Source organism: Podarcis melisellensis (assembly GCF_964234715.1).
Source record: "Podarcis melisellensis genome assembly, chromosome: 2".
In the NCBI taxonomy this organism is placed as follows: Eukaryota; Metazoa; Chordata; class Lepidosauria; order Squamata; family Lacertidae; genus Podarcis; species Podarcis melisellensis.
In genome coordinates this window covers 69,120,252-69,143,229 of record NC_138529.1, presented here as the reverse complement: position 1 = coordinate 69,143,229, position 22,978 = coordinate 69,120,252, and the positions used below count along the sequence as shown (strand labels likewise).

Here is a 22,978-nt window from a genome sequence, read left to right as displayed (position 1 = left end):
GTATCCACGTCTCTGCTATTATACTCCACATGCTGCCCACAGAGACAGGGGTGTAGGAAGGGGGGGCGGTGGGGGTGGACTACCCTGGGTGTCATCCCGGGGGGGTGACAAAATCCTCCCTGGGTGGATTGCCACTGCACCGATCACCCCCTCAGGCGGATTGCACCCCCCCCCCCGATGCATGGCATGTATGCTGCTCTGGGTGCCCGATAGACTTTTCTTTATTAGATTACTCATAATTTCAACCACAAAGGAAAGCTGCAAGACTCTTTTAATTGTTTAACAATTGTTTAGGCTGATCACTTTCAGACTGAGGACGTACCAGAAAAAATCAAAAGCTCAGATTTTATCCATCCCAATGACAGAATGATTTACACTGTTAGATGACAAAAAGGCAAAGGTGTTTTCCACATCAAGCTTAAACCACCTTTTTCTTACATCTGTCTGCAATTATATTTTGCCTTCTATCCTTTCGTTAATAACATTCATACAAGGTGCAAATAGGAAGAGAAAAGACAGAGATGCTTTTTTAGCCTCATGTTATAGGAATGCTTGGAGGCAATGCAGTCTACTCAGGAGGCAGACTTGCAAATTTCATGGGCGACAAAGGAGCTAAGTTCTACTCCCCATGCCCAACACATCTGTGATGTAACAGGAGATTATTCCCATCCATGGTGAAGCAATCACATTCCACGTACCGTATACACATAATTAAAGAATGCACTATGCTCCAGGAATAACGAAAAGTCTAGTGAAAAGCATACATATGGAAGGGTGATTGTGCCTGCAGTCCACTCTGTAATTGCTTCATTATAAGAAATGTAGAGACAGATCTGGAGGGAGGCACATGTATAGCTGATATTCAACCCAGCGAAAAACACAGCAAACAACAAAATCAGCTCAGAAGGTGTGGACTACATTTGAGAGGTTTGGGATAATACAAAGGATTGTGCTTAGCTGTTCCAAGTTCCAAAGTAGATCAGCAAAGAGAATTCTCTCTCTCGGCTTGACCTCTGTAATATACACAAAGAGAAGACCATACAGTTATTCTAAAGTCTCATTAACCTCAACCAAATACTGGGCATTATTTATCCTTGGCCATGATCTCAGACGGGTAGTAAACCTTTGCCTGGGTTGTGCCACCTGAGATTGCAGGTGGGGCTTGCTCATGTGACCAAACATTCTTTTGTACAAAAGGAATATAACATTTTCTAGCACATGGAGAAATAGCAAGTCAGGGAGAAGGCTAGGCTGGACCTCTTCTCCCTGACATCCAGTTTTCCATGTGAATGATATTTTTTGGAATGATAGGTATTCAGTTTTTGCATGCATGCTGCAGTTATACAGCCCTAGGCCCAAGTTCGCTGTCTCCATGTGACCCCAGACCTAGATGTGAGACTTTGTAGGAACTCAATACTTTAAGCTTGTTTAAGCTTGTGTGAGAGAGGTGGGGATGGTGGGGGGAGAGAAGGGTAATGTGACATACCAATGGCAATGTAATTCATTAAAGCAATGAGCAAAAGCATTGTGTCAACTCCTGTCTCTAAAAGGCTGGGAACACAACAGCCACAGGGTGGCAGCAATGGGTCAGAAGTGTGAAAGCTTTCTTACTGATCAGGGCAGTGACAACACAAACAAGAAATCGATCCAAATGGAATTTTTAAAATGAACAAATTTCCTGTGCTTACAGTGTGCGAGTCCAAGGTCACATCTTCTGCTACACATGTGAATTAGAAAGTCATATAGTTGCTTTAGATTTCTACAACTACAATATTCACGATCAATTCCTTAATAACTTTTACAGTAACTTTCATTTTCAGTATATTGGAACCTCCATGGAGAAAACTTCAATTACCCAACTAAAAATCCTACTTAATCCACACTCATTTTTGTCCTTCATATATCGTGTCAAATTTCTCTAAATAGTACTTTTAATAGTACTTTTAATCCAAAGTACATAATTTGAGTTTTCTGGATAACATCTCCCCTAACCTTTTGCTAATTAAACCATTTGGTTTCAGGAAATTTGCAGTAAAATTGTTACTTTCTTTGTCGGGTTGTGCAACTTGCAGTTTGTACATGTTGTATCAAGGGTGAGCCCAGATAGGGCTTGCTTTAGGATTAGGCAAAGATCTCAATTCCAAAAGAGTATAAGAGAAGTTTTGTTGTTCATCCCTTATGAGCACCCCTGCTTGCAGTTCTTTTGCCAAAGTTTGTGTTCCTTTTTGTTCTCTTCTCATTTGGACAAGACTTCCAGTTTTTGAAGGAAGACTTCTGCCTCTAATAGCTCATTTGACTACTTGTTAACCCCACTGGCATCCTCTTGCTCCTTTCCTGACCTGTAGTATACATTTCAGTTGAGCTGCTAATATTGTGTTTTTCAACAACACCCTGCCATTTTGGAGTGACAAAACCTTATCGACTTTGACTTTCAGCTTCCTTTTTATTAATCCCCTCATTTTTGCGAAGTTTTCTCTTTTGACAAATGTGACCATGTTGAATTTTCTTGGCAATTTGCCACCTACAGGTATGTTTACTTTAATAGCGCTATGGTCACTGTTCCCAATTGGTTCAGCAACACTTATAGCCTGCAGCAGGTTCTGGGCACCACCAAATATTAAGCCCAGGGTGCTGCCCTTTGGTTGGCTCCATGACCTTATGTACTATAAAAAGGTAAAGGGACCCCTGACCGCTAAGTCCAGTCACGGACAACTCTGGGGTTGCGCCGCTCATCTCGCTTTACTGGCCGAGGGAGCCGGCGTTTGTCCGCAGTCAGCTTGCGGGTCTTGTTTCCAGCGTGACTAAGCTGCTTCTGGTGAACCAGAGCAGCGCACAGAAACACTGTTCACATTCCCGCTGGAGCGGTACCTATTTATCTACTTGCATTTGACGTGCTTTCAAACTGCTAGGTTGGCAAGAGCAGGGACTGAGCAATGGGAACTCACCCCATCGCGGGGATTCAAACCGCTGACCTTCTGATCGGCAAGTTCTAGGCTCTGTGGTTTAGACCACAGCACCACCTGCGTCCCATATGTACTGCACTAGAGCAATTATTACGGTTTCAATAAATTTCACCCATTTGTCATGACTGGAACACATATGTAGCCAATCTATGTGATGGTAGTTGAAGTCACTCTTTTCTGGGTGCTTCCTTGATTTTATTCTTCATCTCAAGATCTCCCTGATCATTTTGAACGTGGATGATCGCACATCCCCAGTATTAAATTACTCTTGGGGACCCACAACTATCCTGTGGGGGAATCTGCCCCTTTGGGGATTTCTAGCTTGCTGAACTAAATCTCCTGTTTGAATTGCTTGTTCTGTCCTTCGAGGGAGGGCACAGCAACTACTATGCTACCCCACTAAAGAGAGATTCCCAGAAAATATTTCACAAGGGCATTTAAAATGCCTGGAGAAAAGCTGGAAGGAGCCCTACAAAGAAACTGGAAATAATAGTGTGAATGCCAGAGATGGATGATATAATCATGGTTTTGATTTTGCTACTTTAATTCAGCACAAGCAATTCCTGTGTAGAAAGGAGCTCTTGATGCCTTTTGTAAAATAGTTGTCAGCTTTAACAACCCTTACATTGCCTTATTTAAATCTTCTCAACACAAATCACATTTTAATAAGCTTTATTAAAAAAATGTAGGGCAAGATTGTGAAACTCTTTGCAGATCAGTTGATAACTAAAACGTTTATCTTTTGGGATGCAGTTACTGTTATGGTAAGATGATGGGAATTAGTGTCTGTCGTGTGTGGGAGAAAGCAATCCCAGGTCTGTAAGGTTTCTTTATTTATTTAGAGCGTGTCTACCTTGCAGCCTCTCAGTCCTCACCACAAAAACCTTTCAGTGCAGCTTATGTGGAATAAAGGAAGACAGCCCCTTCCTGTGGGCTTACAAAAATACACAACACTAAAGGAAGAGGGAAAGCAAACTCAGGCACCAATTCTTAAATAGCTGTTCTTATAAATACTAGCTCAGGAATGGATAGTTCAGAAATGGGTTGGGGGCAGGGGAACCTAGTGGAGCTGGCCTACCAGCAAAGCTAATGGAATGGGGCCTGCTCCCATCTCGCCCACAGAGGCAGCCAGCCGCCTATTGGAATGGCTGCTGTCACATGACATTTGTGGGAGATGTAAATAATTCATTTGCAAACGCACAATAGAGATAATAAAAATATATACTGTATGTGGAAAGGCAACGGGGGTAAAGAAGCCAAGAAGGAAATGGAATCAGAAATAATCAGGAAAACAGAGAAATAAAGATTGATAAGATGCAATTTGATTTATGGGTGCATGTTGCATTAATACTAGTTATTTAAAATTCTACTACCATATAGGAAAAGAAAATTGCTAAAAATAATGGTTTGAGATGTCTGGGTGACACCCCCCCTTTGATAGTTCTCTCTTCTTTCATAAAATGTGTTAGATTTTTAGAGCCCAGTACAGTGGTACCTTGGTTACAGATGCTTCAGGTTACAGACGCTTCAGGTTTCAGACTCCGCTAACCCAGAAATAATACCTCGGGTTAAGAACTTTGCTTCAGGATGAGAACAGAAATCACGCAGCGGTGGCAGGAGGCCCCATTAGCTAAAGTGGTACCTCGGGTTAAAAACAGTTTCAGGTTAAGAACGGACCCCCAGAATGAATTCAGTTCTTAACACAAGGTACCACTGTAAATAAAAAGTGTTCCCGCAAGCCATCTTAAAGTTAGAACTGTTTCCTTCTGATCGCTGAAAGCAACTCTGCTCCCTCCGCACAAAGATGGTAGGTTGTAGAGGGAACCCCTCATGATTTCAAAAAACAGAATAATCCTCCCCTCGTACTTGTACCCTCTCCCCCCATGATGCTGCTGTTGCTGAATCTAGCATTATGTAGTCCACCAGGCCATTGAGGACATGTGTGCTTGTGAGCATACAGACACATGTCAACCTGCCAGGTGTGTTTCTCTTGTGAACATTATGGTAATACAGTATTCACCTGGAGATATTACTTGCTGCACAGAGTGCAACTCTCAGGTTCTGGCTCTGCCTTGTCTGTGGCAGACACTGCCTGGGTGGGAGGAAGTGTGCAAGGGAGGGAATAACACTGACCGATTTTAGGATCCATGTGTGGGTCTTTACCTTACCCATACTGTATTACACAGTAGCAGCCCACCTACCCGTCCATTCTGTATTTACATTTGCCACTGCATATTTCAAAAACAAGAACCACTTTGTCTACTATTGGGCAGCATGAGACAGTTGCCCCAGGCAGCTGATTTGGGGTGTAGTAAAAGCGCAGCGAATTGTTCCTTATTTATATCATTGCCTTTTCCTTCTCTCAGCGAGAGGCTGCTTGTAAAGGTTTCAAGAGCCAAATAGCTAAGTAGGCCTTGACTAACCACTATGCTTCTTGACTGGGGATGGGGAGGATAAGACATTTGCTATTTCTCCTCAGGCAGCAAAATGTCTTAGGAGTGTCCCCTTTCTTTTTTTATATATATAATATTTATTAACAGTTTAGAGACTACAAAAGAAAACAAAAGAATTAAACAATACAATACAATACAAAAACGAAGACACTACATAACACTAAAACTAAAACATTGAATTCACAAAACAAAACAAAAACAATTTAAAACACATCCAATAATTTCAATATCTTATCTTTCATTCACTTGTTTCAACGACCTCCTCACACCTCCCTTTTTGTATTCCACTTCAATTAACTGTTTCAGCAATTCCTTTCCATCTTCCTCTGTTTTCTGTCCAGTAATTTATCTTAACATGTTCTAACCTTATTTTTTCCCTTTAATACATTAATAATCTATTTGTACTTTGTTCCTTATAACATTTCTACTAAAGCCATATAACTTCATTCCAACATTTTTCTAACATTCATTGATTTTACAGTATTTCTGTAAATAGTCTTTAAACTTTTTCCAGTCTTCTTCCACCGATTCTTCTCCCTGGTCTCGGATTCTGGCAGTCCCCCTTTCTCCCTCACCTGTGAGAAAACCAATGGGAGAAGGCGATTTTGAGCTGCAAGGCAGCAGGAGTGGAAAGTATTAATCAGGATGTATACACATCATACATTTAAAGCACCCCCAAAAAAGAATCCTAGTTCACCCTCAGAGCTATAATTCCCAGCACCCTTAAGTAATCGTCAGAGGGCGTGTGCTGCGAACTCTCCCGGGCAGCTTCCAGTTGCGACATACTGTAGCCCTTCCCCAGGATCCTTTTTTTTTAAAGCAATAAATTTCATGCAACTCCTCGTAACCATCCACCCACATACTCCGCATGCCAGACAAGTGCCGATGCCGCTGTATTCTTTCGTAATGTCTGAAATCAAAACGAGCCTACAAACAGAAGAAAGGCTACTGTGGAAAACATTAAAAGCAACAACTTATTACAGCATAATAAAACGTTTAAAGTCTTTAAGAGTCCTCTCACTCTTTTTCTTTTTGCTACTCCAAACCCAACACAACACGAAACTAAACCCAAGGGATACACGCCGCGGAACGGAGGCAATCACGGCTTTCGGTCAGGCACCGCGGTGATTACAGACACGAGTCTTTCCCTTGCAGACGTTAGAAAGGTACTCCGCGCGAGCCACAGGCGGTCAAAGTCCTCTGGCCGCAGCAGAAAGCGCGGGGTAAGAGACGGGCCGGGTTGCGCCCTGTTCCGCCGCGAAGTGGCCCTGAGAAGTAGCCACGGTCGCCAGCGCCGGCTATCAGGGCACAGCCTGAGGGGACAAGCGCTTTCTCTGTCCCTGTCTCTCTCTTGCCAGACAGGGCGACTTCTGAGCGCGCCCGAACGCGCCAAGCCGGGCTGCGCCTCCCTCCCTGGGAAGTCATTTGTCCTACAAGGGCGTCCGCTCCGCTCCACTCCTCGACGACGGCGCTGGGACGCCGCGACCCAAAGGCGGGAACGGGCTGCTACGGAAGCGGCCCGGCAGAAGGAGGAGGCGGAGACGGGCTGAGTGCCGCCCTCGGCGCGCTGTCCCCGCCCGGTCCCGTCCCGTCCTCCGCCTGGGAGCCTCCCCGGCCAGGTGTGTAGTCGGCGCCGAGTTCAGAGAGTCCGAGACGGCGGCTGCGGCGGGGTGAGTCCTGGGCCACGGGGAAGTCGCTCTGTATGGGGTCGGGAAGGAGCTCAGAGGGGCCTCAGCCTTGAGGTGGGCAGTGCTGCCGGCCTTACCTTCCGCCTAGGCTCGGTTTCTTTTCCAGTCCACGAGCGCGTAGCGGGATCTGAATCAGGATCTGGGCGCATGGAAGGGACGAAACTTCTCGCTCTCCCGCCGCGCCTGCCCCGAGGGGGATTTGCGCGGGGCGCCCACCCGCCCTTCGGAGGGAGAGGGCTTTTCCCGCCTGGTTCACCTGTTGCCCAGGGCGCTTGGGAGAAGGAGAATTCGAGCGAGGGCAATGCCGCCAGCCTGCCTTTCGCTTCTGCTCCGGAGTTGGCCTCTGCTCGCAGCAGGGCACACTAGTAGACACCGACCCATTGCCCACAACTATCACACGGCTTTTTTTGTTTTTTAATGCACGCTTTGATATGCGCGCCCACGAAAAATGCAGTGTGCGAAAACAACAAGGAGAGGTTCGTTTGGCATGCTCACTTGCTGCGCTTTAGCCAGCAAGCAAGAAGCTATTAAAATAGTCGATGACTGTACCTCCTTCCTGATATTCTCTTGATAGATGGGTGTGTCAAGGGCACTTGCTTTTTTCTGATTTACTCCTGATAGTGTTTTGCTATGCTTTTGGAGCTGTAATTATTATTATTATTATTATTAGTGGTGTGTGTGTGTGTGTGTATATATATTTGATATTTATGCAAGCTGCCTTGACCCCTTAAGATTGAAAGGTGAGGCAAAAATGTTTCATCCCGAAACAGTGCTTGTTGGTGTGTGTTATGCAGGTAGGGTTGCCAGGGACTTTGGCCTTGCTGGGACTTCCCAGTGAGTGTACACTCCTGGTTCCAAATGTGGTTTTGCTGTTGTGTAATGTTTGAAGTCATAACCCCCTTAAACCCCTCCATCTTTTCAGTTGTGCACTGGGGAAATAAACTTACTGGGTGATTCATGTTACTGCACTTGTTTGGGAGTAAACTCAGTTGAACTTCATGGCATTCCTGAATATGCATACATAGAATCAGAGTTAATGGATGGAGATAGTTCTACAGGACAGTAGGCACTTAAAATAAAGTATCTGGGTGTTCCATTATTATGTGTTAGCCACACCCAAGAATGCACCTTTGCACTGTGTGCGCATTTCCTCCCGTATATGTAGGATTGTGTGTGTGCTGCACCCAGTGATAATGAGATTTGATTATCCAGATCACTTAATATTTGCTTCATTTGTTAATTCAAAGAAAGAGCGCCATTGTTTTTTATTCTTTGGGGATTTCAGGAATATCGAAAGCTGCATTATAGAAAATCAGACCGTTGGTCTATCTAGCTCAGTACTGCCTAAACTGACTGGCAGCAGTTCAACCAGGGATTATTACCAGGCCCACCTGGTGATGCTGGAGATTGAACCAGGGATGTGAATGAAAGCAGATACCCTACCACTGAGAAACAAAAAGATATCACATAAATTCAGAGGCATAGCTGGGGGGGGCTGGGGGCATTGGGCGCCACACTGCAGGGGGCAGCACTTACCATGGGGCCTGCAGCGTGACCGAGCCATGCGTCTCTCCTGGAAGTGATGCGGTGGTTCGGGCGCCTGCAGGCTCTGCACTGCCCGAAACGGCAGCGTGGGGCTTGCATCTGCTCTCCCTCAGCTACCCTACAACTGAGGGGGAGGCAGCGGTGAGGCTCCAGGCAATGCGCCCAGCCCCAACTTGCCCCACCCAATGTAAAACTGACTGTAAATATTAAATATGATGCTGCTGCATAAATTAAAAGTGGCAAGAGGTCACTCAAAACACACCATATTTTTCCATGTATAAGACGCCCCCATGTATTTTGGGGGACTCCAAATTAAGAAAACACCCCTCAGCACTACTCATGTATAAGACAAGCCCCAATTTTAAACCTATTTTTTTTGGTAAAAAAACAAACAAACCTAGTCTTATACACGGAAAAATACAGTGTATATATATAAATTTATGCAATCTGGTATGATTTTATTTCCTTTTCAAACTCTGCGGCCTTTGGCTGGGGGGTTGTCCCAGCATCCAATATAGAATGGTGGGGGTAACCTTGTTTCTTGATTCAGAAATAGAAAGGTTTATATGGCAGACATTATTAGAAATGAAATAAGGCTCACAAAGAAGTCAGCCCCAAATTCTCAAAAGCATCTGGCAGTTTTATCATCCAGATTATGTAAAAACCAGAAATAAAAGGAAATGGAATTATTATATTGGTTCAATTACTGAAGAATGTAGTAATAATAACTGTCTTGTCAAACTTTAATTAATAATAGATGGACCAGTCATCTCTTGTTATGTTTTACTTTTTTGTGTTCTATTGTTGTATTGTCATATTCAATTCAATTAAAATGATTAATATGAATATTTTTAACATTACTAAAACCTTTTTAAAATAAACCCACTGTGCAATTAACCCATTGATAGTCAGTGTAAAACTGCCTGTAAATATTAACTGATGTAGACCAATTACATATATAGGAAATAATACTTACGAAGTTATTATTATTACTTACTCCACCTACTTTTTGGTATATTTTTTACTGAGAAAAGAATGGAATTGGTTGGGTTTTTTTTAATCCATGAGATTTTGACACCCTAGATCCTTTACTGTCTGGTGAAAACATCAGATCAAAAGCAACAACAATTAGGACACAGATGTGATGATGGGCACCAGCTAAAAGTTGTTGAGTTTTCTTGGCAAAATCACAATTTATTTGTCCAAAACGGCACTGCCGACATGGGTTGCCATCCATCCGGATTTTCACGAACATTGTATGGCTGGATTTTCACGGACAGTATAGCCTCTGTAGAGGATTCCTTTACACAAGGAGATCCAACTCCCTTTTATTGTGCGACCCACAAAAACTTATGCTGTAAGAAGGGAACTTCTGTTTCAACTTTTAAACACCTTCTGAAAACTTTCCTATTCCACCAGGCCTGTCCAGGCAGTTAAGAATGCATCTTCCCACAATTGTTGATTGATTTCTGCTTTTAACTGGTTTTTACAATATGCTTTTATGCAGGGGTTTTTTTTTCAGCCAGTACTTGTCGGAACCCAGTTCTGGCACCTCTCAGGTGGGCACCATTGCCATTATAAGAGAACAAGGGAGGTGTTCATGGTGAGTTCTGGCACCTCTTTTTCTAGAAAAATAGCACTGGTTTTATGTATTTTATTTATTTTTGTTGTAAACCTGTAGAATGCCCTTCCATCAGATGTCAAACAGATAAACAACTATACAACTCTCTGAAGGCAGCTCTGTATCGGGAAGTTTTTAATTGTGTGATGTTTTGCTGTGTCTTTATGAAGTTGGAAGCTTCCCAGAATATGAATATTTTTATAAATAAAATATAAAAATATAAGGAATCTGTTCATCTTTTAGGTGCCACAGAACTGTTGTTTTTGCTGCAGCAGACTCAACACAGCTTCCTAATATCTTCCTCTTCTATCGGATGCTCCGTAATACTTAAATGCAAGCTTGTTTTCTTTTTTCTTCAATGTCAGTCATTCATATTTTCTCTCCCTTTCAGCTGCAATGCGATGGTAGACTATTCTGGATGGATTTCAGCTCCACACAGAACTGAAAAGCTGAGGTAGTCTCTGAGGTCTGGGACTCTGCATTACTGTTACCTCCCTAGTATGGGTGTATCATTGTTATTTTGCCTCACATTGGGGTTATTGCCCACAATAATCATTGGGAAGACATGGCAATGCCCACCTCGATGGTCTGACTCAACCAGAGATTACACAGTGAAGTACAGCTTCCCTACATTCGATGCTGGGAGTTCCATTCAGAACATTGTCACTTCTGAGTACGATGATGCGATCTTTGTTGCAGTTCGGAACAAGATCTTCATGTTGAACTCAAAGATGGAAATTCTGTCTACGATAGTGACTGGTCCCTGGGGCAACGCCGCGTGTGAGATCTGTGCCAAATGTCCTGTGAAAGGGCCAATGAACCCCGAAGATACAGATAACATAGTTCTGGTGTTGGATCCTCAAGAATTTTGGCTTTATAGTTGTGGGACTTCCCATCATGGAGTCTGCTTCCAGCATGAGATTAAAAAAAATGGCAATGTTGTGTCAGTCGACACCAAATGCCTGTTCTCTGCTAAATTTAACAGGCCTTCTGAGTGTCCAGACTGTGTGGCCAGTCCTTTAGGCACTAAAGTTGTAGTTTCTGATATGATAAACACAGTATACTTTTACATTGCATCTACCATTAACAGAAACATTGCGGAGACATATAGCCCCAAATCCGTGTCTATACGGAGACTCAAGAGTAACGCAGAAGGGTTCGACCATCCTTTCCACTCCTTAACGGTGCTACCTGTGTTTCAAGACACATACCCAATTAACTATGTGTATTCCTTTGAATACCGGGATTTTGTATATTTCCTAACAGTCCAAAAAGAAAACCCTGAGTCCAGCGTGTACCACACTAGGATCGTACGGCTCAGTACTGAAGAAACAGAAGTGCGCACGTACCGTGAACTGAACTTGGACTGCCGCTTTAACACCAAGCGGAAGAGGAGTCTTGGGGCAACCCCCAGGGATGTCGTTTTTAATGTTTTGCAAGCAGCTCATGCTACTCAGCCTGGCTCGAAACTGGCTCCTGAGATCACTGTCAGTGATGCTGACAGAGAACTGGTTCTCTTTGGGGTGTTTGCTGAAAGCCTGCCAGGCAGCAAAGTGCCCCGGAATTACTCGGCTGTTTGCGCTTTCCCCGTGAACAAGATAAATGAGGCTATCGATGAAGGGATGAAGGAGTGCTGCAATGTGGATGTCCACAACAGTGTGCCTCGAGGACTGAAGTTTTATCAGGGTTTGGAGTACTGTCCACATAATGTGAGTTCCCAGCAATCATTCCCCGTCTTCTTACATGAAATTATTGTATGTGATATCAGAGGTGATTCTTAGACCTGGTTGGAGGAAATTATCATTAGTCACTTATATACAGTATTTTTTTCAGGCTTTAAAAAAATGTTCAAAACAGTTCTTTGAGATAAGTTGCACTAAGACCCATTTTAAAGACAGGAAATTAAGAAACTGTGAGGCAAGGTTACATGAGCATTGTATATTTACGTCAGAAGAGACAGAAACAAGTGGTAGAGAGGTTGCCTGGGTGTTAGTAGGGGAGCCCAGTGCTTTGGGACTCCACCTTCTGGGGCGGTTTGGGACTCTGCAGGCTGCCAGCAAGGTACACCCCCTGCCCATCAAGTGTAGGGAACCAAAAAACAACAACCACCCACCTGGGGGAAGGGCAAGGTTAATGAAACAAAGCACAGGCCAGAGGAGAGTTTCTGCACTGACTTTTAGAGAAAAGAGAGACCTAGCTTCCTTCCTTCCTTCCTTCCTTCCTTCCTTCCTTCCTTCCTTCCTTCCTTCCTTTTTCTATTAGCCTTTCCATTAGTTCCCACTTGTTCCCATTGCCTGCCTTTTCTGCAATGCAGGATCATTCCTTGTATCTACAACCTGAGTATTTGGTTTTGCTACCTTTATCAGAAATGCCATGGCTGTCCAAGGGTGGAATCTGCTGGGGGTGGAATGGAGCTGGCTAGCTGTAAAAATGGCAGATGTGGGCTTTTAACCTGAGTGCAAATCCCAGCACTGTAGCCACCAGACCACACTTGTTAACTGAGGTGAACTGACATTACACAAAACCAAAAGAGACCTCTGCTGTGTCCTCTCTTTCTCTCTTTTGAGAAAACATTTCTTCAGACCTTGATACTAGTACAGTATTGTTTTTCATGAAACATGAGAGTTCTGTCAAACTTTTGCAAACTTTATTTATTTATTACATTTCCAGGCAGTTAGTAAAGTGGTAAAAAATACAATACAAATACAGTCAAACATCGGTTGTCGAACGTAATCTCTTCCGGAAGCCCGTTCAGCTTCCGAAATGTTCAGCAACTGCGGCGTGGCTTCTGATTGGTTGCAGGAGCTTCTTGCACACACGTGAAAGCTGCGCTGGATGTTCGGCTTTCGAGAAACATTTGAAAACTGGAGAATTTACTTCTGGGTTTTTTGCGTTTGGGAGCTGAAACATTCCAAAACGGAGGCGTTCGGGAGCCAAGATTTGACTGTAAAACAAAACCATAATTTAAAAATGTGAAAACATAACAGACTGCAAACATTAATCTTACATATCCTCACAGTTAATAATTTCAGGGTTGCTGGGAATAGTATCTTTCAGCCACCAAATATTTCTTCTTCATTAGCATGTTGGAAAACTTACCCAGTTCCATGATATCATTCTGTTGTACATTCCCCACCCAGGCTAATGACCTCCAACAATATGTTGGGTGTGAAGGAGAAAACACACAGTTTGGTGATATTATGGTACTGAAAGGGTTTCTGCACATACAGGATGGCTGTCTAACCTTTGGTCCTCCAGATCTTGCTGGACTACAGCTCCCATAATCCCTGACCACTGGTCATGGCAGCCAGGGCTGATCGAAGGTAGGAGTCCAGCAACATCATCTTGAGGTCCACAGATTGGCCTACCCCTATGACCCCTACATTACAGGGAAGATGGAGAGAACCAGACTTTGGGTTGCCATTTTTAGCAGCAGCTCCATGCTATGAACAAAGCATAGTTCCTTTCTCATTCATCTTGGTGTGGAAAAACTGATCAAAATCCTGTATGCTTGGTTTGTGGATGCCAGTGCAAATCCCCTAAAGATCCAGGATAATGTTTTTTTTTACCTTTAATAATAACCTTACTTAATTTGCTGATTTTTCATTAAACTCAAAGCAAGGTACAGTAGTAGTAGTAGTAGTAGTAGTAATGATTGATTGATTGATTGATTCATTCATTCATTCATTCATTCATTCATTCATACCCTGCCCATCTGGCTGGGTTTCTCCAGCTACTCTGGGCGGTTCCCAACAGAATATTAAAAATAAAATCAAACATTAAAAACTTCCCTAAATAATAATAATACTAATAATAATAATAATAAGTGGATACTAATCCATGAAAGTGTGTGCTACAATAAATCTGTTATTCTGTAAGATTCCACAAGGCTCTTTGTTGTTTTAGCTTCAACAGACAATCATGGTTACGCATCTGGAAGTTGTTAGATATATTGATAACTCCTCTGGGAATTCTTCATAGGTTTGTTTCCAGACCAGCATTTTAATCTTTATAGTCCAAGATTCTCTAGAACTTACCCACTGATTAAAAGTATTGCTGATCTTCATGTATTTCTCAGAATGGCCACAATATGTTCAAATACGTACTAGGAAAAGAAGATACTTTGAATAATGGAGGGTGGGGTGTTACTAGAATAACAAGCATCATGTTTTGAGCCAATGTGGTTTCTGGAATTGCATGTTTTAAGGCTTCTGGCATGCTGGGGATTTTTTTTTTTAAGTTTTAAAACAGAATCAGTCAAAGCATACTTATCTTCCATCTTTGAGTCCCCTCCCCACGCCAACACACGTGCTCTCCCGAATCCTTTTCACATTCTGTGCCTCTGGCTTTTTTTTAATCTACCCATTTCATTAATATTGAAGCTGTGAAGCAGTCTCCATCTCAGTCTACGTTCATCAGCTTCACTACCATCATTTAGCACATGCAGCTGTTTCATGGCTGCTTGCTGCAACATGTACTTCTGCTTCTTTAAAAGGGAGTGGGGAGGCTTTTGTGTTGGTGGGTGTTTATGGAGTCTCCCATGGCGATGATGTTATTGCATCACTTTCGTTAAAGCTGGAATATAAGAAGATAAAACGATTAGTCCAACGAGTTTACGCCGGATGGGGGCAAAACCAGAATTCAGTTGTGGTGGCTGGAATCCAAGTGCACACCCTTTCTGAAGCGTAGGCAGTCGGAAAATCAAGTATTTCTCCTTTGAAATCTTTTTCGTAATCTCCCTGCTGGGATGGGTTGGGAATGTGCATTTGCTTTGGGCTCTTATGATTGAACAGAGGTGGGAAAGGGTAATTTAAGAAGCACTACTGCCCTTAGGCCAATGTTGGTGTTTCTCAGTGCTGCAGCATGCATGCTACAGTTTGCTTTGATACCTGATATCCCAGGCATGCTTGCAAACACGGAAGAAATACATAGCAGCTCCAATGTGTGCGAAATTTGGTCCATGTGTTCCTTATGGCCCCATTTCTTTACTCAAGGGAGCAGTCTGCTTGTGCAGGCAGCGTAGGGTATAAGAATGTAAGAAGAGACTTGCTGGATCAGGCCAAAGTCCCACATAATGTTGCCTTTGGTTCTCACAGTGGCCAACGAGATGCCTATGGAAAGCATGCCAGCTGAAGTGCAACAGTGCTCCCCACAGGTGGAATTCCCAGCAAGTAGTACTGCCTCCTCTAGCACTGAAAACAGAGCACAGCCATGGTAGCTGTTTTAAAGCCATTGAAGCTGGTGGCCATTGCTGCTTCTCCAGGGGACCAAATTCCATTACAGTGGTACCTCGGGTTACAGACGCTTCAAGTTACAGATGCTTCAGGTTACAAACTCCGCTAACCCAGAAATAGTACCTCAGGTTAAGAACTTTGCTTCAGGATGAGAACAGAAATCGTGCGGCGGCAGCAGGAGGCCCCATTAGCTAAAGTGGTACCTCAGGTTAAAAACAGTTTCAGGTTAAGAACGGACCTCCAGAATGAATTAAGTTCTTAACCCAAGGTACCACTGTATTTAATTAAGTTGCAGACAAAGAAGTTATTTCTTTTATCTGCCCTGAACCCTCCAACATTCAGTGTAACTGGACGTCCCCCAAGTTACAGTATTGTGTGAGAGGAAGAAAAACTTCTCCTTGCCCACTTTCTCCACACCATACATAATTTTATTTATTTATTATTACATTTATATCCTGCCTTTTCTCCAAGGAGTTTGTTATAAGAAAAAAACCCTGCTCCCTGTCCCTTATGGGGTACCCAAGAGCCCATATAGAGTCCTTATGTAGGTTCTCTATCAGTAGGAGAAAATAGCAGAGCCCAACCAGAGAATATTGAGAAGCAAAGCAGCTAGTAAGCCTGATTTTTATTAACTGTTGCAACAGGGTGCTTCACAACCACATGCAGGAAGAACCCTGAACAATGGCGCACAAGCCCTTATATTGACATTTGAAATTGCCCACCCTGGAGCCCAAGACCACCCCCCAATACATCATTCATAAATCACAGAAGGGTTGGTCTACAACAGATTCCTGTCTGGCAGGAAACCTGTTGATGGGTTTACCTGGCTGTTAATGAGTTTACCCGGGCAGCCTGGCTATTTTGTGATGATAAATACTTCATTCCTGAGTCCAGATCACAGGCTCGCCCTATTCATAGCTTAAATGTGCCCTTAGGGCAGAATTTGTGAGCAAATGGGGAGATTTTTCCCATTTCTTCCCTCCTTGTAGAGAAACATTTGAGGTCAATTTGGGAAAGACAAAATGGTTTCAGGACTTTTTTTCCTGTACTGTTTCAGACATACGGTTTATATATTTATGTATGTGTTTGCTTGGTATATGTATTTTATATCTTAGACCTTATAATTCTCATAACACGTTCAAGCTGGCATAAATGGTTCTTCCCTTTCCCATTACATTATGGGAGGTAGGTTAGGCTGAGTGGAAGTGGGCACCCAATGAGCTTCATGACTGAATGGGGACCTGAACCCTGGTCTCCCTAGTCCCAGACCAACACTAAATATTATACTGTACTGGTTTCAATTTATTTTATGTATTAAATTTGTATATCGCCCTTCATTCGTAAATCTCAAGGTGGTTTCTGTATGATACAACAGGAGGGAAAATAAACTGTTCATTGCAACCAGGACTGAAGGGTAAAATTCCAAATATTTAAACCAGTTAGTTTTTTAAAGACAATAGGCCAGAGGGGCATGGCTATTAATTTTATTTATAGAAGGCAATTGGAAGGTATGCAAAAAGTCTCAGTCAGCCATTTGCAGCTGCTTGGTTTTCTCGACTTAGTTACTGGGGAATGCACTTCAAACGTTCAGCATTTCTCCCCCTTTCCGGAGGCAAATCATATTCCTCTCATGTTCCTTATCTCTGTTAGGATGTAGCTGCTAATAGTCCCATTATTACATCGTGTATTCCCAGGTGGCACTGACATAGAGCTGATTCAAACATTGAGAAGAGGCACATTGCACAGTCCTCCTGGGACAATGCTTCTTAAAAGTACATTATCGCTTGGTGTATTCGAGGACTGGAAATGTTGTTTTCCAGCCATTGAGCAAGGATTTTGAAGCTGAGTTTTGATTTTGTGCCCTTTAATCTGTGGGTGCAAGATGTTTAGTTACAGTGTACACCAGTGTACACCAAGACGGAGGTAAAAGTAGGAATTGGAAAGAGATGTGTTAGCAGATGAAAGAGTAAAGACATTTTGAATATGAGGGCAGTGGAGAGGCAAGACAGAGTAAAACTAAGATTAAAGCAAAAATCAGATCATATAGAAAGAGTGATGGGAAAGAGAATGCAAGCAAGCTTATTTGTTAGCATTGGGTATAATCTAATCTACAGGTTTGCCTGGGAGCAAGCCCCATGTGCTCCCTATTCATCAAAAAGTGTCATAATTATTTCCCATCTTTCCCCTCCTGCTTGATGTATGGTTTACATTGTGGCTAGCCCCCTACTCAGATTGACATGCCTCGGTTCTTCCAGTAGCCACTATGATAAACATGGCCAGAAGTGGTAGCTTGGTCTGTTTATCAAATATTTCCTAACACTTTAATAAACAAAAGCAATGGACTTATGTAACATTTCTAAGTGGGATCTGGGCTAGCTGAGACCTGATGGCTGCATACCCCTTCCTATATATTTGCCCACGCAAACAAAAACATTGGCAGGATGAATAGATAAATGTCACTGGCTCTGCAATTCTGTGATTAACATCTATGGATTGTTATGCAATAAAGCTTAGTCACCCCCTTTTCTCGATCCTCCTGCATCCTCACATAGATGTCTGACTGAAGCACAGATTTCTTCAAAAAGAGGAACAGGGAGTAGGCGATAGTGAAATCCCCATGCAATGTAACCAGAAAACAAGGCCAACGACACTTGAGGCCTGCTTCTCATGACATAGTAAGCAAAACTATGGCTTACTGGGACTGTTGTGAATGTGTGGGCTCCCAGAGAAGAGCTTAAAGCTACTTTGCTTTTCCCTGGTCCTTTTTGCTTCTGTGCCATGCTTAGCTGAGCTAAGATTTAGATTAGTGTGTTGTCCAAAGGTGGTCTCAGCTTTCTTCTCACCACCCATGAGCTGCAACCAAGAACAAGTATTCATGTGGACTCCAGGTAAACTATAAGTTGGCTTACCAAGTCATGCAGATTTGGCAGCCAACGTGTATTTTCACAAGTTGGGTCCCCCAGCTCCCAACACACAGCAAAATGTTTCTCATATGCGACACAAGAGTCCAACACCTTCTCTTTAGGCTACACTATTGTTGTGGAGATACTGCATTTGTCCAGCATGCAAACTGTTGCTGGTGAAAATGCAGTTCGTCCCTAAGGTATGCATCTACAGCTAGTAGGACTGTTGCATGAAATAGAGTTCCATGAATGTCATAGGCATGTGATCACAACTGCTTATTCACTTCATTAATGGTTTTGAGAGACGACAGGGACCATGCAGGGAAGTGCTGTTGTTAAAATCTTGTCTTATTTGACGCTCATGCCCCCCAAACCAAGCCTGGAATCTTGGGCAGCAAAAAGAAACCAGGAAGGAGGCTTTGCTTTAAGGCATTTAGGCAACCGTTCCAGCTAAGTTGCAAATCTTGCCTTTGAGCAGCTCTTGTACTGTGAAGATGCTGTTGTTGAAGATAATGTAGAATAGAGAGCAGAAGAACTGCATTTGGAATCTGACCATGCGTTCTGACTCTTGGTTAATAATACTCACATTACAAACAAATTTATACAAAAATTTGTTTTAAGTTGCACTTGTGAAAAGCCTCCAAGTCTTCTCCTTCCCCAGATTCCCAAGTTTGATTCAAGATGGGAGACCCAAATTGGGGGTGCAAATCTGCCACCCTTCCCTGAGTGTCTCTTGAGGCAACTGCTTCAGAAAGGCTTGTGGTGGTACCAGCCCTGCAATTACCTTCAGAGTACCTTTAAATCTCTTGGCTTTGTTTCCATTATGAGTCACAGCAATGGAGGGGAGGATTTCATCTCCTTTGGCCAGGTGTAGTGAAGTCATTGGTTTAGTTGTCTATTTGTCATTTACGTTTCTTGAGTAAGTTTCTCCTTTGAGCCTTGAAGTATCAGAGTGAAATTTGGCATGCACAGTCAGGAGGACACAATTCTACATTGTAAGTCTGAAAACTAACATGAACCCCACATTTATTTGTGTGTGTACAAAATATATTATAATGCAATATCATCCTAGAAGACTGAAATACTGGAATGGATGTTGGTGGACAGCATTCTATATTTCACATTTGAACCCTAGCATAACCATTGCACAGGGACACGGGTGGCGCTGTGGGTTAAACCACACAATCAGAAAGTCAGCGGTTTGAGTCCCCACGATGGGGTGAGCTCCTGTTGCTCAGTCCCAGCTCCTGCCCACCTAGCAGTTCGAAAGCATGCCAAAGTGCAAGTAGATAAATAGGTACCGCTCCGGCGGGAAGGTAAACGGTGTTTCCGTGTGCTGCTCTGGTTCGCCAGAAGCGGCTTAGTCATGCTGGCCACATGACCCGGAAGCTGTACGCCGGCTCCCTCGGCCAGTAAAGCGAGATGAGCTCCGCAACCCCAGAGTCGGCCACGACTGGACCTAATGGTCAGGGGTCCCTTTACCTTTACCTTATAACCATTGCACATCTTAACCCAGACCCTCCAAGTGTCTCTATTTTCTAGGGACGTCCCTGATTTAGAGCAGCCTTCCCAGTTTCTGATTTGTCCCACTTTTCCTTAGGATGTCCCTATTTTCATTGGAGAAATGTTGGAGGGTATAGAGTTATCTGACCCCTGAGCCATCTTGTCTGAAGGCAATCCTGTATAGGGAAGTTGGGGGGGGGAGTTTAATGTTTTTATATATGCTGGAAGGTGCCCAGAGTGGCTGGGGCAACCCAGTAAGAAGTGCAGGGCATAAATAGTAAAACTATCATTATGGAATAGGATGTCTCTATTTTAATTGAATAAATGTTGGAGGGTATGTTAGCCCTCCAAGGCCCAGGGGAAGTGTACCCAACTGCCCCCCCCCAGTATGGACCTGCATATTTGGGTCCCAGAGTTTGTGGGTGCAAAATCATCCATAACTCCTTGAGTGAGTAAGTGTCAGGGATTACTAAATAATTGGAATTACTAAATGCTGGGAGCCTTCCCCTGGGTGCCAGACAATTTAACAGTGTAAGAATATAAGTTGAGCTTGTTTTTCTGGACTAGGGCATCGCCTGGCAGATAGGCCATTAAGACAGAGTTGGGAGGGGGGACGTTTTCAGGGTTACAGTGGGCGACGATGTAGGAAAAATTGTGGGTTTTTGCAAGAGGCTTGACAAGTGGGGGAGAAGCGGAGCCGGGAGAACTCCTGGCAGGCTGGTTGAGACAAGCTGGGGCACAATTTTCTCCCTATGGGCTCATCCACACTTCCACTTGTCCCGTGCCTAGAAAGCACGGATCCGAGTGGTTTTTTCATTTGCCCTTCTCCTTTCCCTACTCTTCAATGCTAAATTTGATGAGACAGCAGTCCAGAGAAAACCCAAAGTGCTCTTTGTTCCGATTGAGTACCAAAGAGCAGTTTTCCCTATAGGGGAAAGCAGTGAGACCAGGGGAAGTGTGGGTAAGCCCATGCCTGCTGTTGACTGCAAAGAGGGCCAGCCACAATATGTTGATGATGTTTTTAATTTCAGTTTATATTGATAAATTTTAGTGTTATATATTAGCGCCGTGTTTTGTTCCTGCTTCCCTGGTGCTTGTCCTAGCAGGAGATTAGATTTGCAATTGTGGGAACTGTCCTAGTCACATGTTTTGCAGTGCCCATTGTGCCACAGACAAATAAAATTGCTCACAGACTTAAAAAAACACCCACCTGTTCCATCAATTAAGCTGCAGAACCCTTAAAAAAGGGATTTTTTCATGCTTAGTAACACACCATGTGGTGCTATACTTTTATTTTTAAGAGTGTGACATTTTTTTGTTGACAAAAGTGGCTTCCAGCTGTAATATCAGTTTAGGTTTTTGGACTTCTTGAAACTGAAACAATTTTGGCATCATAAGAGTACTGCGAGCTGTGACCTTTAGGCTAGAAAGTGAGTGAAGTTTACCTGAAAGCTTAGTGGTTAGAAATGTAATTTCAACCCTTTGCAGAATACAAAGGGCACGTGATTATCAAAGTCCTTTCCAGCTTAGCTGCTGTTTTCCTTGAGCTTATTACCTGGAAGTTATAGATACACAAAGGAACTCAAACAAATAAACTCACCTATGCTTCCTTTGTGTCTGGTACATTCGGCACCTGTTTTTTCAAGCTGCTCAAATTAGCTATTGTATTCTCTGCATCTGTGTTATAACATCTGTGTTATAATATCCTGCAGTTATGCAGTGTTGTGTTTCCTCTGCTGTTGTAGCCCAACCTTTACCAACTGGGTGCCGTCCAACGGCTTTGGGTTGCAACACCCATCGGCCAAGCCAGCGCAGGAGATCCCTCATCTATATACTGTAATGATACCATGAGTTGACAAGGCTAATTCCTGGCATTGGGTCTCAGTCCTACTGAGCCCTGATTCATTCCCACCCTAGATGTAACTGGGAGGAAGAATGCCTTGTGTTGGGCAGGTGAGGTATTAGAGATGCCGCAAGGAAATCAAGAATAACAGGTAGCTTTCCTGACTTTGAAAAGTGTTACTCACTTCATGATTGGGGTAAGGGTCCTCAAAGCATCAGCTGGTGCTCAAATGGCTATGTTAAATGCTTTCTTTGTATAGAATCCTTTGAAGTGGCAATTTCAGTTGACAACATGATTTAGGAACTTCAATCAAACCCCAAGCTCTGTTTGAGCCATGCTGAGAGATGCTCCAATCAGGCCCTACAGCTGTGTGTAAAGGGATCAGTGCAGTTCATTCACACAAAATGACCATGGAGGTTCATTTAATGCTTGGCTATCTCTGGGGCAAAAATGTTCCTGAATTATGAAGTCTCTTTCTGTAGGGATCAACACTGTGAAAATTCCTTTGGCATATCAGCTTTATCCTCACTCTATTCACTTTCAGAAGACAGAGAGCCCATCGCATAACAACATTAACAACAGCAGCATATTTTAGGGGAGGACATCTGTTTGTACCAGCTGTGTAGGTGTGAATGCTCCATAAGTTCTACATGCTTCATGTATATTCCTCTTAAAGATCGTTAGTAAAGAGTTGCACAGAGTTGAATCAGGCAGTGCATAGTAAAATAAATGTGGAATTTAAGGAATCCTGGTTATCATGCCTGTGAAGATAACCAAAGGTGGATCTAGGGGAGCACAACCAGTTTGGTCATACTGGGCACAGAGATTCTGGGGCGCTGCAGCAGGAGTCACAACTATGAAGTCGAACGGAAGGCAAGAGGTAGAGGGGGCACCAGATTTTGTTGTCGCAGAGGCGCCACTGAAATTTGAAACGCCAAGATACCAAGTTGTGCAAAAGTTTTGTGGAAGACATTTTAAACTCCAGTTCTTGTTAGGTGGTTTGAACCTGTTGCTAATGCTCAGGAAATAAGATGAGAATGACAAAAGAAGTCTAGATTGCTCCAAACCTATTAAGAGCCCATAATTGCTCTTCCTGCCGCTTTCCTTGTACGGAAGAACCACACTTTTAGGTCAAAATAACTGTCCCACAGGCCCTCAGAGTGCTCAGCTCACTTCTCTGCAGATTCATTCTGTGTTTTAGAGAGAGAGAGAGAGAGAGAGAGAG

The 22,978-nt window shown here is 43.3% G+C and overlaps 1 protein-coding gene across 3 annotated transcripts in view; it reads left to right on the top strand.

The window, feature by feature from the left end:
* Positions 1-6,380: 6,380 nt before the first annotated feature.
* Positions 6,381-22,978, top strand: part of MST1R (macrophage stimulating 1 receptor) — a 53,345-nt gene continuing 36,747 nt past the window's right edge. Inside the window, exons 1-2 of one of the 3 annotated variants that reach the window (XM_081900235.1) lie at positions 6,381-7,086; positions 10,662-11,979. In XM_081900235.1, the coding sequence (XP_081756361.1) occupies positions 10,771-11,979 (1,209 nt within the window). In that variant the 5' untranslated portion in view covers positions 6,381-7,086; positions 10,662-10,770. Of the gene's footprint in view, positions 7,087-10,152; positions 10,253-10,661; positions 11,980-22,978 lie in introns of those variants that run through there. The other 2 variants (XM_081900237.1, XM_081900236.1) reach the window with 2 other exon arrangements.